The sequence below is a fragment of the Priapulus caudatus genome, unplaced genomic scaffold (genome assembly GCF_000485595.1).
Source record: "Priapulus caudatus unplaced genomic scaffold, Priapulus_caudatus-5.0.1 Scaffold347, whole genome shotgun sequence".
NCBI classification, from domain to species: Eukaryota; Metazoa; Priapulida; class Priapulimorpha; order Priapulimorphida; family Priapulidae; genus Priapulus; species Priapulus caudatus.
In genome coordinates, this window is record NW_014577408.1 from 66,428 (window position 1) to 76,427 (window position 10,000).

At 46.0% G+C, this 10,000-nt stretch overlaps 1 protein-coding gene across 1 annotated transcript in view; it reads left to right on the top strand.

The window, feature by feature from the left end:
- LOC106809353 (ankyrin repeat and fibronectin type-III domain-containing protein 1-like) overlaps positions 1–3,945 on the top strand; it is a 34,942-nt gene extending 30,997 nt beyond the window's left edge. Inside the window, exons 12-13 of the mRNA XM_014812417.1 lie at positions 158–303; positions 744–3,945. Coding sequence (XP_014667903.1) covers positions 158–303; positions 744–992 — 395 coding nt within the window. The 3' untranslated portion in view covers positions 993–3,945. The remainder of the gene's footprint in view (positions 1–157; positions 304–743) is intronic.
- Positions 3,946–10,000: the final 6,055 nt, after the last annotated feature.

Genomic DNA, 10,000 nt, shown 5'->3' on the forward strand with positions numbered 1-10,000 from the left:
GTGTGTGCGCGTGCGTGCCTGCGTGCGTGCGTGCGTGCGTGCATGCGTCTCTCTCTCTTTCTCACTCTCCCCTCTCACTTTGTCTCCTTCTCCTTCACTGTCGCTCTCTCTCTCTCTCATACATACATACTCACTCTCGTCTCTCATGTCTCCTTAGGTGTAATCGCCACTGAGTTTGCTGACCTGGGCGAGGAGAAGACGCGCTTGCCAGGCATCCTGCGCATCTACGCCGCCTACGACACCGGTCTGGCACGAGGCACGAGCATCAAGCTGCATGTTACACCGCGGACCACCGCACGCGAGGTCAGCCTCCCTCGCGCCCGGCTCCTCTGGCTTCACCAGTCATCCAAGCCCCCTCGACCACTTGCCGGACTGTTCTCTCCTTAGGCGCCAGCTTACCCTCGTTATTACAGATTGCCACCAAGCTCGCGCCCCGTTAGCATTGCCCTGGGCGGTGGCTTTCCTAGATGTGACATAAAGCTTCCTAAGTTTAATCTTCCACCTGTTATTTCCATTACTGCGGGCTGATTGGTTCGTCTTGCCTTTACATGCGATTAATGAATAAAGACCAGTAACATTTGTGTTTTTATTCACTCCTGCTTTTTGCGATTGCACATGACACTGAATTACATAGACGGTCGTTACTTCTTTATCTCGTCTATCAACTCCCCCCCCCCCACCCACCCACCACCATCGCACAGTATGAGGCGTGACGCTAAACACTAGACTGCTTCTGCCGCCAGGTCATCAATCTCGTCGTGCAGCAACTCAACAAGACCGTGCTCATGAAGGGACTGTCGGAACCCATCTATACGGAGGAGAATCTCGGCGACTTCTGCCTGGTGGCCGTGATCGGATCGCGGGAGCGCTGCATGCCCGACGACTACCAGCCGCTGCAGTTGCAGAACCCGTGGACGAAGGGCCGCCTGTTCGTGCGCCTGAAGACCAACCTTCTAGCAGCGATAGAACACGGCAATGCCACCGCCGTCTAGCGCACAATCGAGAGCTTATCGTATCATATATTATATTCGGGGAGGGGGGTCTATGTCAGGCATTTAACGCAGAGTCTAGAGGCAAACGTCACACTGTGTGCGTGTGTGTGTGTGCATCCCGCGCTATTACGTCATGGTCCGTAGCTTGGGAGGACGGTACTGCCCCAAACTCCACGACAGATGGCGCTCTTGCTCTGGCTCCTGAGTTGTACGAAGGGGGCGCGGCATGCGGTTTGGTACTGCCCATGTAGGCAGCTCACCACTCTCGCTATGCTATCTAGTGATTTGCATCTAGTGTCTAGTATGCGAACAACATCCGTGTGTTCGCATATGGGCGCAGCGTTTCCTGCGTCATTGCTAAAACCCGGCAACTTCCCCCGCCAACTACATGCCGTAGATCGTGCGTTTTGGATGATCTAAAATGTTCTACATAACTGTCGCTGATGCTGAATTAGAGACAAACATGTTTACATCCGTATGCATGTCGCATGGAAGGAGAGCGAGAGAGCGAGAGACCCCCCCTATACCTTACACATGTGACGAAAGCAGTCGATTGAATCTGTTATGCGTAACGCTTAATCGAGAAAGATTATTATGTTGATGTGAAATCTGACGATGCCCGAACAAAAACCAAAGTTATTGTTTGAATTGTATATTGTGAATCGTTAGTTCTTTTTTGTCTGGATAAAGTAGTGTTATGTTACAGTATTGCATTTATCACTGAACGGTAATTTCTATTTATTTTGCCTTCATTTTAAGATCTGTAACAGTTCCATCTATGTTCTATGTGCATGAGGTTTAGTAGTTTGTCGTTTTTTATCAGTAATTTTAGTCGACAAATTAGACATAAATGCATCTTCTATTATGTGTTTACTCTTGTTTTCCCTCGACTGGCAACTATCAAATCAAAATGTAAAAGATAGTAAAATTTATCTTACATAGGTGAAAACAAGTTCCAAGATAGCAGCAGATTCTCTTTAATTGTTAAAACTATTTTTTATCTTAAAACCTCCATATTTACTCCGCGCAGGACTCGTTCACTCCGCAGATCATGTGAGAAAGATCATGCTTGGTTGGCTAGCTCATGAAAACTTCAGGCGTAGATGGCCATTCCATGCATCTGCAGTCATCGTCCGTCTATTCCCGAAAAACAGTGATAGTTCATAGAAATTGCATAGTTCAGTTAAAAAAATATGCCAGTTTTCATGTTTCATCGAATGATGGTGCTTCTAGGATTTGTTCACATTTATTTTAAGGGGGGGGGGGTGAGGGAGGGGCGGGAGTTGTATGTGCCACTGAGGCTAGCACCCGCTCGACTGTTCTGATGTATATAATATAATCATGTGAAATAAGAACGAGGATGAATGCTATCTTAGGTCATTCCAAACGTTAGGTAAGAAACAAACATGGCCTGCTATTACCGTTGATAATCCCAATTCGTATTTATTTTGTTTATAATGTGTCGAGCAAGTAGGTATAGTATTCTAATTTACGACATTCCATTTTATTCGATTAGTAATAAGCAGCTATTTTATTAGACACTCGTGCGTGGCGTTATGTTATGGCCCTATCGTTAATGAGCATTCGGGTTTAAAAGATGCTTAAGTCAAACGAGTTGCACAAGTTAATATAACCGTTGTAAATACGTAGAATATTTAGAATAGACGTAGAATAGACAAACCCGTACTAGTAATTAGCTATTAGTATATACACATACACATACATATATCTATATCTATATCTATATACAACATTGCGTCTGCGTTTTATAGCTGATTGTCTTTCCGTGTGATCACTCTAGAGAGACCGTCTCGATAGAAGCAATGTGCGGCCATGTACGATCTCCAGTCGGTTCTCATCAGTATTACATTTCATGCCAAAAAAGGTTCACTATAACGTTTTTCCGTCGAGCCAAACAGACAGGGGACTTTACCACATCCGTTCGGCCGTTCGTAACCCGGACGAAAACGCCGCCCGATGACGTCATCCTGCCCCTAAGTCGTCACGAGGTCGCGTCGCTGGGGGGGGGTGGTAGTTTTGTAATACGTCACGGTGGCCGTTCTCGATGTACCCAGCTCGCCCACACTACTCCACGGCTATATTACGGACGGTGGGTATTAGACCTACTCATGTGGCCCTTCGCCCTCTCCACCCAACGAGGGCCTGTTGAAGGGCTACACTGGTAGTGATGTGTCTATACATCCGTGGCGCAGGGTCCAAGACGGTTGTGCTGAGATATCCTATAATATACTCATATGGTACATAATATAATATACTAATATATATATATATATATATATATATATATATAATGTAGTATTATGGGATATCTCTTCGTCGGGGCTACGTACTGGGTGGCGGTTGCAGCCATGCTATGTGTCTGTCGGTGTTTCTGTGTGTCACGCTAGCTTATGTGTGTAGACCGTCATTCTATCACTTCGTAGCATAGCTCTACCTTATTAGCAACATGGGGGGAATGTCGTGCCATGAAGGGGGCTGGCTGGCTACGCGGGCACAGCTATTACTAGCACTGTATTGTCGCAGGTTCGGAGAGAGAAGTGCGTCTTGCGCCTCTATTCGGCAGCTTTGTATATATGTATAACCAGCTCGTAGTAGCTGGCTAGAGCATAAATATTTTACATCTGCAGTGTACAGTTGTTAATGTATGATGTACGTTTCCTGCATAATGACCTAAGCTTACGCCAGTACAAGATGTATGTATGTATGTATGTATGTATTTATGAATGTATGTATATACGTGTACAGGCAGGTATGCGTAGGCTGGCTGTGCTGTCGGGGAAGGCAAGATACGGGCGCGTTAGTGAAGCGTTATTAGCTAGCATATAGTTAGCTATATTGTAGCTAGTTAGCTACATTGTACACATGTATTATGGTCTACGTTTACGTGTGTCAGTGGTTAAACTGACAATAAATCTGTTACTTATTGTAGAAATGTGCGATTTCGAGTTTATATGCTTGCCTATATTGTATTTCTTCATTGCTTAGAACGAGCTAGTCGTTCTACGGCCACACCGACTCGTATGGTGCCCCTTTTCTCTCCAGCATGAATCTCGCCTGTTGTGTGTATAGCCGGCTCGAGCGCCTCATAATTTCTAAAGGGAAACTCAAACATAATCAACAAAATTCAGTAAATAAGCATACTCTCGGGGATGCGCTTTCTCTCATTTAAACGCATAATTTCAACACATTCGACACATGCGATTTATATTTGCACATACATGCCACGCGCAAACCCAGACCTCGCCTTGCAAAACGGAAAATTACTGAAAATATCTATATGTAGCCGACAGCCATATCTGCGCTCGCGCATAATGCCCAATAGGTAGAAACACACGTGTAATATTGGCGCGTTTCTGCGATTCGACTGGACAGCGGCTCATTGAGAATGGCCTGATGTTAAAAATCCGGCGACAATGCTTTTCTGCCGATCTTACGTGCTTAAAATGAAGAGGGGAATGCCCGAGAGCTACAATTCGCTACGGTCGCAGTATTATATATACATTAGCATAGCGGGGAACCCAGGGCGTGATACTGCAAGCGAAGAGAAGCATGTAGATTAGATTTTACCATGCACACGTGCTGTCAGCCTGCCCGGCTCCATTTTGAACGTATAAGAACTTCCGAAAAAGATTATATTGGCAGTCATCGGCGACCGACGTCGCAGAACCATTTGCCCATACATTACCATAGCTGGGAATCGCGACGCGATGCTGTGAGCGAAGTGAAGCATGTAGATCAAATTTTATCATGCACACGTGATGTCAGCCTGCCCGGCTCCAGTCTGAACGTATAAGAACGGCCGAAGAATATTATCTTGGCAGTCAACTGCGAGCGACGTCGCAGCACCATTTTCCCATACATTAGCATATAGCTGAGAATTGGGGCGCGATGCTGCGAGCGAAGTGAAGCATCAGGGGCGGATTCAGACCGTATTTGCCGTATTGGGAAATACGGTCTAGATTTCAAAGTGCCCTTCGAAATTTACAGAAAATACAAAAAATACAGAAAACAATTTGATGGAATTTGGCTATATTCTTTATTTGTTTTCTTTTTGTTCTGATTCATTGACAGGACTTGAAGGAAATCAAAATTTTACATGGTAACAAAACTAGCTTTGATATCTGAAAAAGAAGGGAAGTGCTTGAATCATTCTGCATTAATTGCTGGTATGCAAAGCGCAGGCAAAATGAAGCAGAAATAAAATTCCATATGGTTTTTAGCTATTGCTGCTTGACTAAATGTGTGCTCAAATGGTGCTCATTTTTGTGCCCAGGGACCTTTGAAATTGTGATTTCCTGGGGGAGGCCCCCCAGATCCCCCGCCATGTGCTTCGCGCCTAGCGGCGCTCACTGTGGAGTGGGGTGCCTTTTTTGGGGAATGTGCCCTTAAAATCTGGAAAAATACTGTCTAGCCTCAGCCCTGGATCCGCCCCTGAGCATGTAGATAAGATTTTCCCATGCACACGTGCTGTCAGCCTGCCCGGCTCCAGTTTGAACGTATAAGAACGGCCGAAGAATATTATCTGGCCAGTCAACGGCGACCGACGTCGCAGCGCCATTTGCCCATACATTATCATAGCTGGAAATCATGGCGCGATACTGCGAGCGAAGTGAAGCATGTACATGTAGATCAGATTTTACCATCCACACGTGCTGTCAGCCTGCCCTGCTCCAGTTTGAACGTATAAGAAATATATATATGATCGTATATTGCTACGAGGCCCTCGATTGGTCTGTTGCTAGGAAGCCCACGATTGGTTGGCTGCTACGAGGCCCATGATTGGTCGGTTGCTACGAGGCCCACGATTGGTCGATTACTAGAAGGCCCACTATTGGTCGGTTGCTAGGGGCCCACGATTGGTCGCTTGTCAAAAGGTTTACGATTGGTCGATTGTCAAAAGTCTCACGATTGGTCGATTGTCAAAAGGCTCACGATTGGTCGATTGTCAAAAGTCTCACGATTGGTCGATTGTCAAAAGGCTCACGATTGGTCGATTGTCAAAAGTCTCACGATTAGTCGATTGTCATAAGGTTCACGATTGGTCGATTGTCATAAGGTTCACGATTGGTCGATTGTTAAAAGGTTTTTACAGTAACATTTTTACGAACTAATTATTAAGAAATCTTTACTAATTGCTAACGCACTTACTCCTTAAGCAGGTAAACGCTACGTAAAAACATTCTAATTAGATTCCGATTTTCCATAAATTAGTCATGCCGCTTGATTGAAAAGCGAACACAAACCTATACAACGATCTTTCAGATTATCTATAATAATTCGCATTCAGCTTCATTAATTACGACCATTGTCTCTCATTTCTAAACCATCCTTTCAAAATCGAGAATAATTTCTCACTTCGCTTTTTTTTCTTTATAATCCCGGTACGCTTTGCAGTCATCGAAACGACAACGGTAAAAATTCGCACGCGTAATGCAGATTAGCGGCGCGATAAAAAGTCGTGTGCCGATATCGCGCGTGACGTTACGGCTGTTTTATGGCCGACGATAGCGACAGTGCGAGCCGGTCGGCGTGTGGCGGGGAGCTTTCACGGCTGGTTAGCGCACGCGGCGAAGGCAAAGCTGCTGCAAGTGCTAAATCGACCACGTCCTCCATTAATTTGATTTGTGTCGAAGCCGCTGCTCGCGTCCGCAGCGTTGCTGTTTGTGTTTGTCACACGTCGCCCGCCTGCCTGCGTGCGTGTGTGTGTGTGTGTGCGTGTGTGTGCGTGCGTGCGTGCGTACGTGCGTGTGTGTTGGGGGGTTGTGTGTGTGCGTGTGTGTGCGTGAGTGCGCGTGTGTCTGTGCGTGTGTGCGTTCGCGCGTGCGTGCGTTAGTGGGTGCGCGTGACTGCATGCGTGCATGCGTAAGTGTGCGTGCGCGTGACTGCATGCGTGCATGCGTAAGTGTGCGTGCGCGCGTGCGTGCGTGCGTGCGACTCGCGCTTGTCCTCTCCTCTCGACGCAGGGCGACGAAATTTAAGTGGGATATGCAGGCGGTAGTCACGTCTTCACACACGCATTAAGCCGAACCATCGCATCAAGAGACAACCGCAGAAGCTAAACTAGATCATAGCGACGACTAAAGCACGTATAGTCGCCCTGCTCTTGATCGTGCTGTCGATGGTGTTCTCTCCGACAAGTGTCCACTCGAATGAGCGATTCCTCGCGCAGCAAAAATGCGCTGTTGTTGCCATGCAGATCCTCGTCAATATTACGTAGTCGTACATCGGCTACTTGGCACAGGCGGGCACCGGTTAGCTGAACATCACGAAATATTATATAGATGGTCTTCAGGGATGTATAATTAAGCAACGGCAAACGTAAATAGGCGGATAATATGTCACGTATTACGTCCCAGCTTGTAGTAAACGTAAGCTTATAATTTAACTTAGTCAGTTAGACATGTTTTAACATTGGTGTGTGCTTGCGCGCGCACATGCATGCGTGTGCTCGGGATGTCTACATTTTGTCAATATGTAGCGCGCATGGAAAATCGAAAAAGAAGTTATTAATTGTAGTACCATTAGTTTGCAGTTTTTAGGTTTGACGCCTGAAGCTTAAACATTGATGGTTATATTTCTATATCTTAATATAAAACATACGATATAATATGAACTGTTTATTATATAGAAACGTATACGGTGCTTTTATTGTTATGTACAAATAGAATCGCCGTCGGTTTCAACAAAGAACCGAGGAAATTGAAAGGCTGAAATTATATCATAGTGGGATGTTTGCAGTCACATCGATGATTACATTAATTCAATGTCATTCCTAATTACAATGACCACCACAAATAGTCTGTACAACATTCGATTACGTGCACTTGCCGACTAAAACCACGAAATAAGTGAGTAGCTATATACGCATATATATATATATATAAAAACGGTCGAAGAATCGAAAATTATCTTAGCAGTCAACGGCGACCGACGTCCGAGGCCCAATTTCCCATATATATATATAATATATATATATAGGCATAACGCGGAACCCAGGGCGTGATGCTACGAGAAAGGTGAATATCGTAGATCGGGTTTTATCATGCACGCGTGCTGGCAGCCCTCCACTTTGACCGTATAAAAACGGCCAATAAAAATATCTTATTATATATACATACGTGTGTCTAGAGCAAGAGAGAGAGAGAGCGTTCAATACAGTGAAATATAAATTACAATCTTGTTACGCGCGCATACACACACACACGCACACGCACGCACACACACGAACACACGCACACGCACACGCACACACACACACACACACACACACACACACACACACACTCACATGCAGGCGCGGGGCTGGGTAAACACATAAAAGACGATCATATCAGACGCAATTATTGACATCGCAATTATTGACATCGCAATTTTATCAACTCAGCACGTTATACTCCCCACCGCCCGTAATAACGGCTGAACAAACATGAACGTGCCGTGGAGCAACGCAGCTAGGATCGAGTGGTGGCGAGGAAAAGAAAGCTATAGGCAACGAGAGAGATCGAAGTTTTATCTTGCTCCCTCCCTCTGTTTCGCACTCCCCATCGCTCTCTCCCTCTTCATCTCCCTCTAACTATGTGTCCCTCTGCTGCAACGCTGTGTCCCGCTCCCTCTATCCCATATCCAACCCCTTCTCTGTCCGCTCTCGCTTTAGTTATACACGCAGACACCACGGCTGTCTTACTGCTGTTATACAGCGGGTATGAATATGTATGTATTTTGGCGTGCATGCATACAGGGTTTCTACCGCTGCGGCAGCGTTTGCGTCAGGCTGTGACGTAGGCGCCGGCCCACCGCCACCAGCGCTCGCCCAATTTTGTTAATTACACCCCCATCGTCTCTGCGCGCGCTTGTGCGGTTGTCATGGCGACGGCGCGCGACGCGGATGAGGACGCAAACTGAGGAGCGAAGGAAAACGCACGAGGGAGAGCGGAGAGAGAGAGAAAGAGAAAGGAAAAAGACACACACACACACACACACACACACACACACACACACATACACAGCGCGTCACGTACACGACGCGCCGAGCCAAGTATGAAGGGATCGATCACGTGATCGTTGTCCCGTCGCCACGTTCTGCTCATAAATTACGTAATAGCGACAACGCTGCGACGGTAATGTAGGCGCGCGGCTCATTCCCAGCACAAAGAAACACCGCGCCGCGCCGCTCATAAACATATACTCCCACGCAATCATTCATCTAAACGGGTACAGCAATATATATATATATATATATATATATATATATATATACCTAACTTGTTCTGTAAGACGCTATGCCGCCATTCGGCATACGACTGTTCGGCTCAGGTAAATCAATACATACGGCACTTATAAACTATCGAATAGAATAGAGAGCTACACCTGGTATGCGCACTCTTGAGATTCGCGAGTAGAAACGGATCGGTGCGGCGACAAAAAAACATTAGAGGATAAGATTCATCGACGACGAGGCCTCTACTCGCCTTGATCCACGTCACTATCGCGTGACCGATCCGGATCCGAGTAAAATAGAATGTGACGCGATTGCGGGCGTTGCCAGATAGACGCGGAGCGGCGGGCCCGTATAATACGTGCTCGCCAACACGCATGCCTCCTATTGACTCATATCTGGTGCATAGTTGTTATACATGGCAGCGTACGTCTAACAGTCTCACACGCATTATAACAGCAAAGGAGCCTCTCTGGACAAAACCTGGTAATGTCAAAAAGGAAGAAAAGGAGGAAGAAGAAGAAGAAGATGATGATGATGAAGAGAAGGCGGAAGAAGAAAAAGAAGAAGAAGAAGAAGAAGAGGAAGAAGAAGAAGAAGAAGAAGAAGAAGAAGAAGAAGAAGAAGAAGAAGAAGAAGAAGAAGAAGAAGATGGAACAGGAGAAGATAATAATGAAAAAAGAAAGAAAAAGAAAAAGAAGATAACGATGATGAAATAGTTGCCGAGGCCCTATGCTCCACTATTATAGGCAAAAAGACAGAATATCCTGTC